This window comes from Triturus cristatus, chromosome 12 (assembly GCF_964204655.1).
Source record: "Triturus cristatus chromosome 12, aTriCri1.1, whole genome shotgun sequence".
NCBI classification, from domain to species: domain Eukaryota; kingdom Metazoa; phylum Chordata; class Amphibia; order Caudata; family Salamandridae; genus Triturus; species Triturus cristatus.
Window position 1 is genome coordinate 90,608,041 of NC_140595.1, and position 18,537 is coordinate 90,626,577.

Below are 18,537 nucleotides of genomic sequence, written 5' to 3' on the forward strand. Positions count from 1 at the left end.
TTGGGAATTAGAAAGTAAAGAGAGTATACACCCGTCCCTTGATATTGTAATGGGACAGGCTCTACAGCCACCTTTTCCAGAAGAGATTGAACCTCTTGTTTGAGTAGGTGTACGAATGAATGAATATTAGACTTCTAAAGCGCGAACTTAGCCCAGAGGTGTCAAGGCGCTGCAGGAGGGACTGTCATACAGGCGTAAAAGAAGAGCTCAAGCTGATGTCTCTGTAAAGAGCCAGGTCTTAAGAGCCCTGCGGAAAAGAGAGTGAGACGCTTGTCCAGAAATATCGTCAGGGAGGGAATTCCATAGCCTGGCAGCGGCAATGGAAAACACCCAGCCTCCCCATCTAGTCTTCTTGAACCTTGGAACTACCAGCAGATTGTTACTAACTGATCTAAGCTGCTTGGTGGGGGCATAGCGCAGGAACAGCTCTTCAATAGAATCCGGGCCTAGGCCATATAAAGCATTGTCGGTAAGACATAAGGGTTAAAGGAAATTCTTCGATTTAAAGGAAGCCAATGCAGCTTGTTGAGGGAGGCCGAGACAGAATGGTATTTCGAAGATCCATCACCAGCCTGGCCGCTGCATTCTGCACCAGCTGCAGCCGATGGATAAGGCCCTTGTTAATGCCCAGATAGAGAGCATTACAATAGTCCAATCTGGACATCACTAAGGCAATCACTGCCTGCTTTCGGGAGGCGAAAGAAAGGAAATGGGACATTTTCCTGAGAATCCGGATGATCCCAAAGCACGTGGAAACCGTTCTATTAATCTGCCGACTCAGACAGAGAGAGTTGGCCACTATGATCCCTACATTTTTACCATGGGATACAGGGCAAGGACAGCAATCAAGCATATCTGGCCACCAGTCACTAGACCAGATATTCTGCTGGTTTTCAAAGATCAGGACCTCTGTTTTTTCCCCTTTGAGTTTAAGGTAGTTCTCAACCATCCAAGAGGAGACTGCATGCATGCAGTTTTTAAAATTAGTAGCAGATTCCCTAATGCTGTGAGTAAGACACCATGATTTGCGTGTCATCGGCATAGGACAATACCTCCAATCCAAATGATCTTACAACCCTTGCCAGTGGGGCGACATAAATATTAAAAAGGGTCAGGCTCAGGGAGGAGCCCTGCGGGACTCCGCATGACAGAGGATTAGGAGCCAAGTAGAATTGACCCATTTTCACAATCTGAGCATGATCAGAGAGGAAGGAGGTGAGAAGCTTGAGGTCCATGCCCCAATCCCTATCTCCTTGAGCCGTTCCACCAGTCTCAAACAAAGGAGATAGGGTATCAAAAGCTGAGGTCAGGTCAAGGAGAACCAACCGCATAGAGTGTCCTGCATCAACCTGAACACGAATATTATCGAATACCGAGGTTAGTATATGTTCTGGAGATAGTTTGTATGATCGTGTTGGAATGTTTGGAGTGTTGTTGGTAAGCTCCAGGCAATAACCAGATTGGATAATTTGTAAAACCCATTTGTCTAGATGTGATGGTAGTCCAGACTGGGAGAAATTGAGTGAGATGTCCCCCAACAGGTGTTAAATGATTGGGGGAAGGGGAGACAAGTCACTGTTTATTTGTGGATGGGGAAGTACGGAGTGTATTACCTTTTCCTCTTCCTTTGCCATTGTTTCCCCGAAATCCACCTCGAAAACAACCTCTGGTGGAGGGTGATTGACTATTGCCTTTATACGAGGTAGAGGGCCCGTCAACAGGCATGGTTTTTAACCTCCCCGGTAAAAGGAGCAGCGAAAACAACCACAGTTGGATGGTTTCTGTAGTGCTCCCATTGATTGGCTACCTCAGTGTCTTTCTTCATTTTTTCTAACCAAGTGTCGACTGCAGGGCCAAATAGCTGTGCCAAATAGCTGTTCCTTGTAAAATGGTAAATTTAAAAATGGATGCTTGAACCTCCGGTTTAAATCCTGATACTCTTAGCCATGCATGACGTCTAAGTAGGACGCTGGTGTTAATTGCGCGTGAAGCAGTGTCTGCTGCGTCAAGAGCACACCTGATCAAGGTGTTGAAAATGAGCTTCCCTTCCTGGGTAAGGTCAGGAGCTTTAGCTTTATGCTCATCAGGCAGATATTGGATCAGCTGCTCCAGCTCATCATTATGAGCTGTGTCATACCTTGCTAAGAGTGATTGTGTATTAGCTATGCACCACTGATTGGCTGCTTAAGCAGCTACTCTTTTGCCTGAGGCATCTATTAATTTAGATTCTTTATCAGGAGGCGGGGCGTTTCCTGTTTGAGAATTAGCTTGTTTATGAGCATTTGATACCACTAAAGAATCTAATAGCACTTGGCCCCTGATATAAATTGGGTCTGTAGGTATCGCTTTATATTTTTTGTCCACTCTAGGAGTGAGGACCCTAGCCCGCACTGGATCTTTGAATACCTCATCTGCATGTTTTAACATACCTCTGAGCAGGGGTAATGTATGTGTAGTCTTTTGTGATGCACTTTGTGTCTCAAATAAAAAATCTTCTTCAAGAGGCTCCTTATGGAGTAGTGCTCCAAGGTACTGTGCAGCTCTATTAAGCAACTCAATGAACCCCACATTATCATCTGATGGAGAAGGCTTAAATGGGTATAGGTCTGGGTCGTTATCATTAATGGGATCAGTGTTATAATAGCCCCATGGGTCTGGAACATTGTCTTGTGGCACATCGCCACGGTTGTCCCAATCTTGATCCCCATCTCCATCATCTCGATGATCTGGAGATTGTGGCTGAGGAGAATTTGTGGGTGTTATGAGAAAATTAGGATCTATATGTGGAGAAGGTGAAGAATGTGAATGAGGAGGTGGAGAAGTGTTAGTAGCTATACTCTTACTTTTTAAAGGGATATGATAAGAATCCTCCAATTCTGGTTTTCCTTTTGCTGGCAACTTTGTATTAAGGTGTCCTGTTTTAGGATTAATAAAAAGTTCCTTTTGTTTAGGGTCTGTATTGGCAGACTGAACATCCAAACAAGGCTCCTTAGATGGTGTAGGAGCAGTTTTTAGGTCTCGGCTGCGAAGGCTGCGCTTGCGCAGTCTAGCTCCGAGATTTAATGACTTGGAGAAGAGGGGCTTGAACCCGCCCCTCTTCTCCCCTGTTCTCCATTGGCTGGCCTCTTGAATGCTGGCCAGCCATTGGAGAAGAGGTCAGTCATTCCGATCAGGCCCCGTCCTTTTCGGATCGGGGGGCGTGTTTTTTTGCAAGAAGTCTCATTCTGAAAAGACAAACACGCACCCGAATCCGAAAAGGACGCTGCGTTTCTCCGAGGCATTTCTGCTCTGCCTCGGAGAAAGGCGGTGGTGTGCCTTTTGCTCTGCCTTGTTTTTCCAGTTTAAATTACGATGTCAATCTTTCGGCTAGCGGAGTTGTCTGCCCTTGCTCGAGTCTGCAATAGCTGCAGAGAGCTGCAATAACCAATGAGAGGTAGCTGTAAGCGTAGTCGTACCAATCAGAAAGGCGCCTCCACCTTGGCACAAATGAAGGCAAAAAAACGAGAGTTTCCTGTATCGTCTTGGGAGACAGTCATTTAAGGTCACGCAGCGTAGACAACATATTTTACGGTATACACCCGAGCCTCCATTTCCATCTCCATTTGGGTTTATATTGTTATTGCTTTGCCTGGCATGAACATGGCTGCTTCGATAATTCTTGATTTCCTGCCTTTAGTTTTCACATGCAGTATCAAAGCAAACACGTAATCGGCTGTTTCAAAGGAAATCTGTTAACCATGTATGCACGCCATTTCAAGAATATATACACGATAAGGATATACGCATTTCTTTTATAACTCCTATTATTTCTCGTCACTGCTTAATTCTCCCATGGGGGTGACGCCATCACGCTGCGCCTATTAGTAGAGGTTGGGCTATGGTTGGTGATTGGCTTGTTGAAACGCGGCGTGTCTCGCTCGCATCCTTTTCGTATTTATTCATCCCCGACTCTCAGACATGGAGGCGCTGCCTCTGCGACTCTTTGAGATCGAGGCTGTTAAGTTTGGGAGCTTCAAGCTTAAGAGTGGCCTCCTCACCCCAGCCTACTTTGACCTGCGCGGAATCGTATCTCACCCCGACCTTATGAACCAGGTGTGCAAAAATATTTCTGGATACTTAAAGCAGGGTATTAGTGCACTGTATTTCTTAAAGCGTTTTGGCGGAGACCAGAATGAGTGCGTGGGGACTGAGTACCCTTGTGCCGTCAAGTTGGGGTTGGATGACAAGCGACTAAATGCATACCCGTTAAATGGCATAACTCTTCATTTGTGACAATTTCAACTAGCCCTGTTTTTTTTTGTTTTTTTTTTAAACCAAAGCCATGGGAGGCGTGTTGGGCATTCAATTTTAACACCTAATCTACAAGTTTCAGCATAGCTGCCAAGGTTTCAGATTGCTTATGTGTGACATTATTATAATTTCAGTGTAATTGAGTGACATTCTCCGTTGCCTGCTACTAAATTATGATAGTTACTGAGTCGACGAGTGATAGGACTTGGCAGTCTCTCGATGCCCGGCGCTCGCGCTGAAGGAGTAATCAGAGCAAATGCCAACATTTATTAATGCTGCACACGTTACAGCCTGTTAGAGAGGAGCACTGCGCGAGGACCTTCAGCATAAAACAGCAATATTGATTGAAATAAACTGCAGTGTGAGTTTAAGCATCCTCGCTCAATACATGTTATATAGCTTCATATTCCATCAGAAAGCCTCCCAGGCCCGGGAAACTCGGCAGAGCGCTTTCAGAAATGTCACGTCGTGATCTTGGCTTGATGAACACTTGTCTGTCTGAAGCCTCCTATTTAGCGGTCGATTTAAGGGAATAATAGCCGCAAATGGAAGCATTTGAATTCTGCCGACTATGTGTATCGCTGCGTCAGTAATTCTAGCACACCGAGGAACAAAGAGCTGAGAGGGGCGCTTGTAGTGGGCGTGGGACCGTCCTGTTTGTGGCTCATGTGAGGCTGGGTAACCTCATCCGGAGGCGGAGCAGTTTTGTTTCTTCCGGTGCAGCAGAAGAGACAAACACTTAACTACCTGTCCTTGCTATAGTGTCCGCGCTATAGAAAACTGAATAAAAATAAACGTGTGCACAAGTAGAAGTGGTAAAGCCCGAGAAGTGTGAAGGCCACCGCTGATGTCATCATACCATGCAATGACGGCGTGATGTGTTTTACCTACATCCTCCCACGTCCACACAACAAGTGTGTTTAAAAGTACTATTACCACAGCACTTACACCCTGTGTGTGCCCCAGAAGCACCGGTGAGGCGGGTGGGCACTAGCAGAGGGAGGTGTCAGTGTTTTTAGACTGACTGTGGTACGCTAGATAAACACGCCCTCCGAGGTTGATAAAGGTCACAGTATGCAATAATTAGTTTAGGTAGCTTCTTAATATCACATTTACCCATTTGAAAGTGCTGTGCGCTGGCCAATATACTATTATCCGATTTAACGCTATTCAGTTTGCCGACCTCTGAAGCATAAGAGCATAAATTGGCCCTGTAAAAGATTCGACCTCGTGAGCTAGAGGTCACCGTTGATGTCATCCTCATAGGAACCAGGTGCAAGCGAAGGAGTACTGTGATTTCCTAAGTCCTCCCACGTCACCACCACAAGCGTGGTTAAAAGTAATACCACCACAGCACTTACACCCACAACTTTCTCTGTCCAAGAAGCACAGGTGGAGCGGGTGGGCACTAGCAGAGGGTGATGTCAGTGTTCTTAGACTGACTGTACCGATGTGCGGCCGGAGATGAACGAGCCTGCAGTCACTTCACCTGCATGCAAATGTAAGTGACACGGAGCAAGCTTCGCAAGGACATTAAACAAGCATTTACAATGCAACGGTCTCGGCATTGTTAAAGTTAGAGCTATTGGCATTGCTCATAACAATGCCGTTTCTTTAAATGTTTTAAAAACAAAAACATAAACAAAAATAATGTCATGAGCAATGCCAATAGCTCTAACTTTACCAATGCCGAGACCATTGCATTGTAAATGCTTGTTTCTCTTGGGGTCAGAATTTTCGGTGTGGAAGATTTTAGTGCCAAGGATTTTGGAGCCGAAGTGTGTTTCAGTGTTGAAGTGTTTTTCGGTACCGAAGTGTTCGAGGGATCACTTGGCTTGTCTTTCGATGTCAAAGTTTTGGGTTCGATCCCCGAAGGAGGTCGACTCGGTCCCGAGCCAGAAGGCTGTGATATGTGTTTCGCTGCCGTCCCGAAGGTGGGGCGTTTGGAATGTTAACTTGGTGCTGACCTTGGCCCGAGGGCAGAGGAGGGACCGGAGCCTTTTTAGAGGGTACCTTTTGGGACAGATGAGTATCTTTACTCCCGGTACACTGACTGGGTGTGATGTCTTCTTCAATGTCTGAGCCTTCCTCAGACATGTAGATGTGTTGTTCCTCCTCTGCCTCCGCTCCCTGTCCTTCGAAGATCCCTTTGTCAACATCTTCTCCATAGAGATCTGGTGCGGAGTCTCTGTGTTGCTGACACATTTCGTGATGTGAAGCCTGACGGTCATGGAGAGTCTTTTCGATTGGAACGATTGACAGGCTTCGTAATTTTCTTCGTAGTGTTCAGGCGATAAACACAAATTGCACATGTCGCGTAGAACGGTGCGGGGGTACTTAGAGTGGCACCCGGGGCAGAATTGAAATGGAGTCTGTTCTATCTACTGCAAACTCGGTTGACGCGGCTAGGCCCAAGGGCCCTGCACAAGACTTTCCGATCAAAGTTTTAGAATGGATACAAACGTGAAGATAGGGATACGCAATCGAGAAACAATACCGTAGAGGGTGGAGGACTGCGCGCGGACGGGAACCCAAAAATGCTGTCGAACCAGAGCGCAGCAATTCATGTCCGAACCCGATGGAGGTAAAAGACAATCTAACAATGGAGTCGATGCCCATGTGCACTATCACCGAAAGGAGGAGTCACCTACCTCGTGACTGGAGAAGACTTCTTTGAACAAAACAAAGTGCAAACATCCGGACCCAACACTAGACTTATGCAAAGCATGTGATCAACAGCTCACATGCCTAGAACAGTATTTTTTTAAAATGTTACTACGAATGCGGGACCCAAAAGCCGCAGGTAATATTTACATGCATGCAAAAGGCTTGATCAAATAATGCCATGTGAAAATGAGTTTGCCCCATGCTTTGGGTGCACACAGAAAGAGTTTATTTCTGGCTGTAAATAAATTAAAAACAGGGTTTGACATTTTGTTAAGGTGTTATGGATATGTGGGGGAAGTTTAAGGCATGAAGGATGTGTCATGCACAGACCCTCATAGTTTAGAGCTTCCAACACTAAGGCCCACATGATGGGAACACATAGTAGTTTGATGTGGCAGTGATATAGTGACAGAAAACAGTAATATACTTTTTTTTATGAGATGTCATTGCTATTGAATAGTGCAAGATCTTCCAGTTACCAAAAGAACAAATACAATGAAATAAGCAGAAATTGAGTTCTCTGGTACCCTGTCATACATATATGAATCAACACCTCTTTGGAGGGTTAACAAATTGTAAGTGGCCATTTATCTAGCTCTTGCATCTGGTATCTTGGGTGCACATTTTGATATCCTGGGCACACATTCTGAGTACTAGGACACAATAAAAGGGCTCTGACAAAGTTTTATGTACAATACTTTATAACACATGTGGAGAAAACACATGAAACCTGAAAACCAGTAGCTGGTTATGGTGTTAGGATTTCAACGCCTACCCCGCACGCCAGACCTTTTTGCTGCTTTCTATTTTCTTTGGGCTCTCAACCGTGGTTACTGCTGCTGTCTCTGAAGAGATCAGCTAAACAGGAGTGAAAACAACACATACTTCTCATTTTTCCAAAGTTTCTCTATTCGGAAGATGTCCAGTTTGTCCCTGTTGATGTGAGACAGCAGTCGGTAGGACTGTCTTACTGGATGGCCATCAGGTGTTCGTCGGCTGTCCCTCATCAGATATACAGATTCACCTACCACAAAGCAAAAACACACAGCACTGTCAATCATCTTCAGTGGAACTTGTGGAAAAAATATTCTCTGCATTTGCTTCCAAATGCAACATACTTTAGTGAGTATCATGTCAAGGAGGAGTTTAAATGTCTGTCTTACAAGTCCATCAGAAGGCAAGGCCAACAAAATTTAAGGTAATGTGGCACAAGTCTGAAATGTGCATTGGGACTCAAATTAGTATATAGTGGCTCAAAACTATGAATTGGGACTCAATATACAGAACCACAAGACTGTTCATTATTACTCAGTCATGTTGAGCTCAGAGATGTGAGCATAAGATCACTGTAATCCTGTGCAAGCATCAAATACAGTGTGTTACAAGGACTCGCTTTTTGGAAACAGAGTGACTGTAATCTGATGGAATGAGAACTTAAAGTTATTTCATTTCCAGATGTCGCCGAAGTGGTGCAGAACTGGAAGGGCTTCCTGGGCAGAAAATTGCTAAACCTTTAAGGTGTCATAGGGAGTTCGATGAAGGGCTGTTGAAACCATTTTCTTGAGGTGTCATTCCAGTGCTCAGTGAACTCACCCCCACAAAATGCTACAGGCTTGTGTGAGCAAATTCTCCAACTACAAGATGTGCCAAACTATATTTTCTGAGCACTGTCCACTACAAAAGGCAGATGTTCAGGTATCCAAAGAAAAAAGATCCTTGCCTGGAACACCATTTCTACATCATGAGTGTGTTCCCAACATACATAAGGATGGAATATAATTTTCTTTATACAGAAAGTACGAGTTACTTACCTTCGGTAACGATGTATCTGGTAGAGACGAATCTAGCCGCAGATTCCTTCACGTTGAATTATCCCCAGGCGTGAGACTGGATCCGGAAGCTTTTTGCCACAGCATCCCTGCGTGCAGGGGGCGGGGCGACATCACGCGACTCCGCCTAGGCGTCATCCGCGTACATGATGTCAGTGAGGTCACATAAGACCCGCCCCGGCGCGCCCACGTCAGTTTTCTTCAGAGAACTTTTCCGCACCACAACGCGGAACCACCAGATAAAAAACTGTGGGAGCATGGAAACAGTGTGCGAAGAGCAGAACAATTGGAAAGAAACGGTGACTAACACCACCACCAGGGTAGTGCCAACACCGCAGACCCCTAGGGCAGGGAAAGAAAAAAGAAGAACAAGCAGAAACCTGCACAGCCACCCTGCCCGCACATAGACAATCTCCCATCCCTGTGCCCCGAAGGGAAGAACAGGCATAAAAGTCATGGCACACATAGGAAGCCCACCCCTCTTATCCTGAGCCAGAGGATAGCAATGGAAGGAAGGGAGGGGAGGGAGGACAAGGATAGAAGCAATCCCCCCAAACCTGGAGTAGCCAGAGCAGCAGGGCACTGGTGTACCAAAACCCCATCCTCCAAAGAACCAAGGGAGGAATGAACCGCCCCCATACAGAGCCATCCGTCAAGAACAAGGAAGGCACACACAGGAGACACAGCTCCCTGGAGGCGAGTACCGAAGACCAACCAAAGGGTCCTCGCAGAATAGGGGAGGAAGGGTGGGCCGTGAAGGAATCTGCGGCTAGAATCGTCTCTACCAGATACATCGTTACCAAAGTTAAGTAACTCGTACATCTGATAGAGACTACTAGCCGCAGATTCCTAAATGTAGAATAGATACCCTAGCAATACCCCCTGGGAAGGAGGGTCTGCGAAAGGACCCCACCAGCAAAGCGGAACAGAGGGCCCCACAGGGGACCAGATCTGTGGACCAGGTAGAACCGTGCCCCTGCCAGGCCAAGGGAACCCCCACAAGCAGAACCCCACCGACCCCAAGGGGACATAGGAGGGAAAGAAGGCTGAAGAGAGTCGTACGCTCACAGCAGAGGAACCAAGGGTAAGGACGGAGAGGCCGAAGCACCCCACTTCCCGACAAGGCAACATAGCTTCCGCCAAATGCCAAGACAGGAAGACGGAAGAAGAAGAAGCCTAGAGGTCCCAAGGAAACCAAGGAGAAGAAGGTGAGCCCATTCCAGATGGAGAGCAGCCTCCTAGCCAGAACAATGCCGGCAGTCAAGGCCAGAAGCAAGAAGAACAGCCCGATGCCCCAGGAAGACCAAGTAGGCATCGTCTGGCAAGGGGAAACACAGGGACATCCCAGACCGCAGAACGGGAGCAGGGAGAGGCCCGGGCCACCACCACGAGTGGCCGCGCACACGACCTCAGGAAGCAAAAGCAACCTACGTAAACACCATGGAGAACAGGTACCCGAAGGCGACCAGAACCCTCCAGCAAAGCGCAAGCCATATGACAGCTACCATAACCCCACATAGGGCACGTGAAGTCCCAATATATGGGAACCCTCCTTGGAAGAACTTCCGCAGCAGAGGAAGAAACAAAAGAACCACGGGGGAAAAAAGCACTCCCGCTACAGGCTTGACAGCAGTCCAAACAAAGCAGAAGGCCCAATCTCAGGGCCAAGTCTGCGCAACAACTCCTGCAGAACTCACACACAACAACAAAGGGGCCGTCCAGCAGCCAACAATGCCAAAGTCCCAAGGAAGGACGTAAACGGCAAGAAAAACATACTCCACAACCATAACCGCAGGCCTAAGAAGGCCCAGAAGCAACCCTAACTCAGAAGTCACTGAGGAGGGGACGGAGGAGGAGGAGGACGGAGCCCTGCCAAGAGCCTCTGGATGGCAGAGTCGGCCGGGGCATGAAACAACAGACTGCCATGAAATGGGAGATCAATGAGCCTCTCCCGAATATTTTCGGGGAAGACGCCGTCCCGAAGCCAAGCATGGCGACGGAGAGCGACTGAGGAAGTCATGGCCCGGCCCAGCGCCTCAGATGTCCCGAGCAGAGCGGAGAATGAACGCCGCAAGCTCCCGGCCATCCAATGCATGGTGCCGCAAATCCACCTGAGCAGACTCCTGGGACGCTGCAGACCCCAGAGACTCAGCCGAGTCCCACAAACAGGAGGAGGCCCTAGCCAGCACACACAAGGTGTTAAGGACCCGCAGGGCCGCGCTGGTCGAGGTGAAAATGTTGCACCCCTAAGTCTCCAGCCAGCGGGCCTCTCTGGACAGCGGAGCTAACAGGGGCGGCAGGGAGGGAAAAGCAGTCCGCAGAAGGGGACTGGCGTCCGAGGGGTGAATGGACAGGCACGGCGGGTCACGCGGCGTCGCAAGGTGCCGATGCAGAAGATGCGGAGGCACCGGGTACCCGGAGGCAGGACGCCTCCAAGCCCCCGTCAAGGCAGAAAGGAGCGAACCATCAAAGGAAAGCAAGATTTCCCTCCCATCAGAGCCCTGGTGGAGGACCTCCAACAGATGGTCCGCCGGAAAGTGAGCCATCGGGTCACCCATGCGTAGAATGCCCACAGCCGTGGATACCGCGTGAGCGAAGGCCGCATCCATAGGGCCCCGCGGTGGAGAAAGCAGCTCCTCTGTGGGCGACGGCTGCAAACCAAGGCGGCCGTCCCCGAGGCCAAGTGGGGCGGGCAAGGGCCAGACCTGGAAGTCAGGAGGAGCCGAAGAATGAGGGACCTGCCACTCTACCGACGAACACCCCTGTCCCAGGAAGGGCGGGGAGCCACCCTTCGACGTCGGTGAAAAGGACACCACACGGCGACCAGTCTCCGGGGAGGACGATGCCAATATGCAGCCTCCGGAGAAGAAGGAGCGCCCGAAGACGAATCCGCAGTACGACCCCTGCGCGGAGCCGTAGAGTCCGCTGCGTGAGGCAGGCCACCGGCGCCGCTGGGCAAGGGACCTCCAAGTCACCCCGCAGCGGGGACCGGAGAAGAGCTGGAGCCGCGCTGGCCCGACCCCCGCCGAGGCAACCACCTGCGTGGGGGAACGGGATGGGTCCGGGGAGGGGCCCGAAGCCCTCCGCCGGCCGCGGCCCAGAATGAGGCGAAGGTCACCCGGCAATCCCTGTGGCGGCGCCAGAGGCGATGCAACCTCCGACTCGCCCTCCAACGAGGCAGCTGCCTGCGAGGAGATATGAGAGGGGCCCGGAGAGGGACGAGGGGTCCGACCTCTACTCGGAGCGGGACGAGAAGAGTCCACCGACCCCTGTGGCTCTGCACGGTACAGCTGCTGCCGGCGCCGTAGCGGCGTCACCTCGGCCTTAGACAGGACCACCCTGCCAAGGGAGCGAGAGGGGCTCGGGGATGCGACCCGAGCCCCGGCGACCTCCCGCGACACCACAGGGACCCCCGCGGGGGTTTGCGGCGAGGCTGAGACGCCGTGGCCTGAAGGAGGTGCCCCAGAGGAGCCGCACCCCAACAGCATCACATCCTCCAAGCCTGGATCCGTCCCAGTCGGCGGCGGAGTCACCGGCGGTGCCGCGGAGGGCCCTGCGCAAGGCGAGGGATCCGTCGACGCCCCAGGAGGGGAAGGAGGAGGAGACGCCCGCGAGGCCTGCAAAGCCGCCACATAAGTCTCCATCTGGACTCTCGATGCCCCAACACCGGACAACGGTGGATAGGACGACACGCGGGGCCGCATCACTCGTGGAGAGTCCACGCCCCCGGTAGACCGGAAACCAGCCCCCGGGGACGAACTGCGACACCCACCGGGGAGCGACGCTCACGTGACATCGGAGAAAGGTGAGGACGACGACCACGGCCGGACCTGAAGCCGTCCGCCGAAGCAGACCGAGGGGAGGACGTCGACCTGGAGAGATGCGCCGAGAGAATTTTCATTCAGCGCTCCCGCCGTGACTTCGGCTTCAACTTTTGGCACGCCGCACAATCTGAGGAGCCGTTATCCTCCCCCAAACACCACATGCAAATGAGGTGTGGGTCCGTCGCCGACATAAGACGCCCACAAAACGTGCAAGATTTAAAGCCTGAAGGCATTCGCACACTTTTTCTACCAAAAAAGAATGGAAGAAAGAGGGCCTTAAACAGGCCCGCAGCAAGGAACGGATCCGCGTTGCACGTGGAAAAGGAAAAAACTGACGTGGGTACGCCGGGGCGGGTCTTATGTGACCTCGCTGATGTCACGTACGCGGACGACGCCTGGGCGGAGTTGCGTGATGTCGCCCCGCCCCCGGCATGCAGGGATGCTGTGGCAAAAAGTTTACGGATCCAGTCTCACGCCTGGGGATAATTCTATGTGAAGGAATCTGCGGCTAGTAGTCTCTATCAGATCATCTCTCTTATGTAGAGAGGAAAAAAACTCTCTATTTTCCTTAAAAAACCCTCATTAACTTTCCCCCCAATATTACTTCTTTTATCTTGGATCTGACTAATCCAAGTTTACAAGTCTTGTACTATTCCAGAGAAGAGGTAACCCCATTTTAGGGAGAGCCAGAGAATCTTACCTTTATGCGACATTGAGCTTACATGTTTCTGTAAGTCGAACATGATGTAAAAGAATGACCAACAGGTCTGGTCTATCTGCAGTTGATAGGTAGAAAAATGGGGCATATGGACTATAAGGAAACTTGCCAGGGAAATAAGCAATACGAACCAGGACAGATCTAGAGCGCACTGGTAAGCAGCATTGCCTTTTCTCAGGGTATTTAGCAGATTATTATCAAGCACAAATTTAAGGCCAAAAGTTCTCAGAATTACTTCTCATGCTCACACTTTAACAAGGATGTTGGAACATCTGTGAGGAGGGTTGTGCCAAAACAAACATCATGTACCAGCCTTTTTATCTATTCTTACTTGAGGCTCACTGCTGTAAACCAACTGCAATCTGTCTTTGAATGTTTACACACCTTGCTCTCCCAGCTCCTTCGGCCATCACCCATATTGCTTGGCAACTATTAAGCTACTGCAATCCACGTGGTTGATCATTACGGATACTTGAATAACTCCAGGCACCAGTTGCGCTCCCCAACCTGAAGCAGCCTTTCTTCTATAACAGGCCAGTCTTTTGTTGTTGCGACAGCTGCGGTCCGTCAGTATGGGCTGAGGGGTCACCATGACCCCCACCTTTTTCCTGGCAATGTCTAGCTGAACAAAGGTCAGACAGACACTCTTCTTGCTCAGGTCAGGCAGCCAGAGCTGAACTTTGCCAGATGGAGGATTTTACAGCCCTATGGGCATGAACTCCTCAGCCTGACAAAAGTGCCTTGAGGCCCTCCTCCTTGTGATGAGAGGGAGCGTCATTGGTTGTCTTGGACCTGTGTGCTTCGGTTTTAAGCCCTGAAATGCCCAGGGAAGAGTGTCAATCAGTGACACCTTGTCAGAGTGGGGTGAGGTCAGCAGTCTCACTGACACCCATCCCACTCTGTGACGAGTAAGGTACTGCTGCCTTCCCTCACTGGCTGACTTGAGGTCAACCAATTAGGGAAGGCAGCATTCCCATTCCCCCTGGGATCTCCAAGGCTTCCCTCTCAGAGAACTGCAGTGAAGGTCAATCAATCAATCAATCATTACATTTGTAAAGCGCGCTACACACCCGAGAGGGTCTCAAGGCGCTGGGGAGGGGGGGTGCTACTAGTCGAAAAGCCAGGTCTTGAGGAGTCTTCTGAAGGCCACAGGTCCTGGGTCTGTCGTAGGATGGTGGGGAGAGTGTTCCAGGTCCTGGCGGCGAGGTAGGAGAAGGATCTGCCGCCGGCGGTGGCTTTCCGGATGCGGGGGACTGTGGAGAGGGCGAAGTTGGCTGATCGGAGGCTTCGGGTGGGGGCGTGGAAGCTGAGTCGGTCGTTGAGGTAGGTGGGTCCGGTATTGTGCAGTGCTTTGTGTGCGTGGATGAGGAGCTTGAAGGTGATCCTTTTGTTGAGTTTTTTTTTAATGTTTTGTGCATGTATGTATGAACGCAAGTGTAATTGTGAGTGAGTGTTGTGAATTGATGTGTGTGAATGCATGGGTGTGTGAGTGTGTGTGTGCCCCCAACCAACCTCCCTCCCTGGTAGAAATAACAACCGAACATTACATTGCAATCCAGTTCTCATTTTGTACCATTGTGAACCCATACCATCTCTCCTAGGACCTGCCCCTAAATGCTACCAAAGTTAACATTCACTCCTGCCTCAGCTAACATCTTCAGCAGCACTGACAGACAACCAGTAAGCTGCTGTAACCCATAAAGTTTACCTCTGGGTCGATGACCACCAGATTATCTAGATATCATCTCAGCTTTTATCGCTCCTATCCCTAGCTCAGAGGCATCAGTCTGCACTATGAACTGCTTGGTATAGTTTGGAGCTCTGAGAATTAGTGCTGAGCACATTGCCTCTTTCAAGGTGTCAAAAGGCTTTTGACAGCTAACTGTCTAGTTTAACTTTTTGGGCATCTTCTGTGAGGGGAGTCACAATGGACCCATATCCCTTCACAAACCTCTTGTAGTACCCAGTCAAGCTAACGAATGCCCCGATTTGGGGCTGGGTTGTTGGAGCTGCCTATTCCAGGATGGCCTGGACCTTGGGTTGTAAGGGTTGCACTTGCCCACCACCAACAAGGTGGCCCAAGTCTACCACTGCTCCCGGCCCTATCTGGCATTTGGAAGCCTTAATAGTTAGGCCTGCAGTTTGCAGGGCTTTTAAAACCTTCCCCATGTGGATCAGGTGATCCTGCCAGGTGGAGCTAAATACAGCAATATAATCTAGATATGCTGCACTAAAGGCTTCCAATCCACCTTTGGAAGGTGGCAGGGCCATTCTTTAAACCAAAAGGCATAACAGTAAACTGATAATGCTCATCAGGTGTGGAGAATGCTCTTTTGTTTGCTCCTGGTGCCATGCCAATCTGCCAGTACCCTGCAGTTAATTAATTCAAGATACTTAGAAATTTGGCTGCACCCAATTTATCTATCAATTCATCAGCTCTTGGGATAGGGTGAGCATCTGTCTTGGTGACAGAGTTGAGCCCTCTATAGTCCACACAGAACCTAATTTCTCTCTTTCCACCCTGTGGATGAGGTTTGGAGACTAGAACCACTGGGCTGGCCCAGGGGCTCTCAGATGGTTCAATAAACACTAGATCTAGCATCTAGCTGACGTCAGCTCTGATGCTCTCTTTAACTTGATCAGACTGTGGATATATTTTGTTCTTGACAGGTACACTGTCCCCAGTGTCTGAATAGACAACTCCATCTACTGACCCATCTTTGGGGCTGTAAGAGAGGAGGTCAGGGAGAGGTTCATTCACTGTCTTCTGATCCTCATCAGTCACCTTCAGCATGGTGATGTCAGCCCTGTCATGGAAAAGCTTAAGGCGGGTCACATGGATCACCCTTTTGTGCCCAGTTAACCAGGTAGGTGACCTCACTTTTCTTTTCTAAGATTAGGGTAAGGTCCACTCCATTTGTCATGGAGAGCCCTTGGTGCCACTGGCCCCAAAACCCACACCCTTTGCCCTGGTTGAAATTCTACCTGTGCAGCTTTTTGGTCATACCAGTGCTTCTGGAGCTCCTGGCTGGCCTCAAGATTTTTGGAAGCTTTTTCCATGCCATTCTGGACCTCAGGCCTTGTACATAGTCCACAATGTCTTGTTTGGGTTCTTGGAGAGGAAGCTCCCAACCCTTCTTTCCAACACAGATTGGTCCCCTAACAGGATGGGCAAACAAGTTCAAAGGGGGAAAATCCTACTCCCTACTGAGGCACCTCTCTGTAGGCAAAAAGCAAGCATGGTAAGAGGACATCCATCTCCTTTTGAGATTTTCAGGGAGCCCCATAATCAGGCCTTTCAATGTCTTGTTAAACCTCTTAACAAGACCGTTGATTTGTGGGTGATAGGGTGTAGTAAACTTGTACTGCACTCCACACTCTTTCCACATGTGTATTAGGTAAGCAGACATGAAGTTGGACCGTCTGTCTGAAACCACCTCCTTTGGAAACCCTACCCTGGTGAAGAAACCAATGAGAGCCTTGGTTACTGCACGAGCTGTAGTAGTCCTAAGTGGAATTGCCTCAGGATACCTAGTGGCATGATCTACTACCAATAGTTTAATTGGGAAACATCGTTTACAACGCTGTCATTACATCGCGCTACCCTTACAATGTGGTCGTAACAACGACTGCGTTGTTAGTACGTGATGCATTTATATCACAAGTCATTACAACGACTTGCACTAGGGGGAGCTGAGGTATTGGAAATGAATTCAAACACCTTCCCTACTGTTGCGCGAACTGGAGTAGGAATAGTAATTAATACTATTCCTAAGTCCAGCGCCCCCCCCTAGTGCAAGTCGTTGTAATGACTTGCAATGTAAATGCATTGCATAATAACAACGCGGCCGTTGTAACGACCGCGTTGTAAAAGCACGCAATGTAATACATGGCGATGTAATGAGCCATATTCGTTTAAATTTGTTTCCTAATGCTGTGGTGGGAGTAAAAGTGGACCCACTATGTCCACACTGACCCTTTTTTTAACAAGCATTTACAATGCAATGGTCTCGGCAGTGTTAAAGTTAGAGCTATTGGCACTGCTCATGACATTATTTTTGTTTATGTTTTTATTTTTAAAACATTTAAAGAAACGCCATTGTTATTTACAATGTCAATAGCTTAATCTATCTCAAATGCGAGACCTATTGCATTTGCACCCACACACAGAGCCACACACACAAAGCCACCGACAAACACAGAGCTACCCACACATAGCCACCTACACAGAGCTATTCCCATAGAGCAACCCAGACAATAGTCAGAATGGCGATGCAGGGGCTCTAGAAGGGGTGAAAAACCAACAAAGCCCCATTACCAACCGAATGGTCTTTTAAACACCTGTGAAGTACTGGGGGGGAGGGGTGCTGTGTGTGTGCCCAGAAGCTGTTTCAGCCCGGGCTGACGGAGGAGGGTGTATGCACTGACCGCAACCTGCCAGGCCAGTGCACAACTCTTGCATCCCTCTCTTTCTCTGCCTGCCATTGTGCTCCATGCTTCTGAAAGGTGCTAAAAAAAAACACGTGGATTTGCTTTGAAATGTCCGATCCTGCAGCAGCACACTTCCAAAGTCCATACATGACAGAAACCCGATTGAAGGCCCCATTCTCCCGATTTTTTTTTAAATCTCCCACTTTGGTGTTCTGAAATGTTGGCATGTATGCGTTATTATTGGTCGGATTTCTTAGATCCAATCAAAGGCAGTATGAACTGTTCTGATTCGAACATGGGCTTTGCGTAGACGAGTCATTACTCTAAGTAATGGGCGTCTCCTTCTTAAGTCAATTGGCTGTGTTAGGGGCGGGTGAACGAAATGATCGCTTGCGATTGGGAGTGAGGGTAGCGGCCATCTTCGAACGGGATGAAATGGCTTATTTAAAATACCGGATTAGTCACATTTTAAAATTGCAATCTTGTTAAAACAATAAATAACGATAAAACATTCTGATTGTGTAGCTACAGTCACGGGTGACTGTAGCTACTGGTATGACCTGTGACCCCGGAGCAAAGTTCAGAATTATTTAATCTTCAGAAGATGGCGGCCCTGGCTGTGCCAGGGAATGACTGGTGATGACGGCCGCCGCACAACCTGCCCTCCAGGTTCAGTCATGGGGGTGCACTATTGCCCGGTTTGCCGACAGACCTCCTTCACTGGCAAGGGACACTCCTACAGCAAGAAGCACCAGCAGAAGTTGAAACAGGCGCTAGG

The 18,537-nt window shown here is 49.2% G+C and overlaps 1 protein-coding gene across 4 annotated transcripts in view; it reads right to left on the reverse strand.

The window, feature by feature from the left end:
• Nucleotides 1-18,537, reverse strand: part of ASH1L (ASH1 like histone lysine methyltransferase) — a 599,934-nt gene that overhangs the window by 109,567 nt on the left and 471,830 nt on the right. For 2 of the 4 annotated variants that reach the window (XM_085637967.1, XM_085637966.1), the window contains exon 23: nt 7,843-7,981. The exons of the other annotated variants lie outside the window; for them this stretch is intronic. In XM_085637967.1, coding sequence (XP_085494093.1) covers nt 7,843-7,981 — 139 coding nt within the window. The remainder of the gene's footprint in view (nt 1-7,842; nt 7,982-18,537) is intronic. 4 annotated transcript variants of the gene reach the window in all.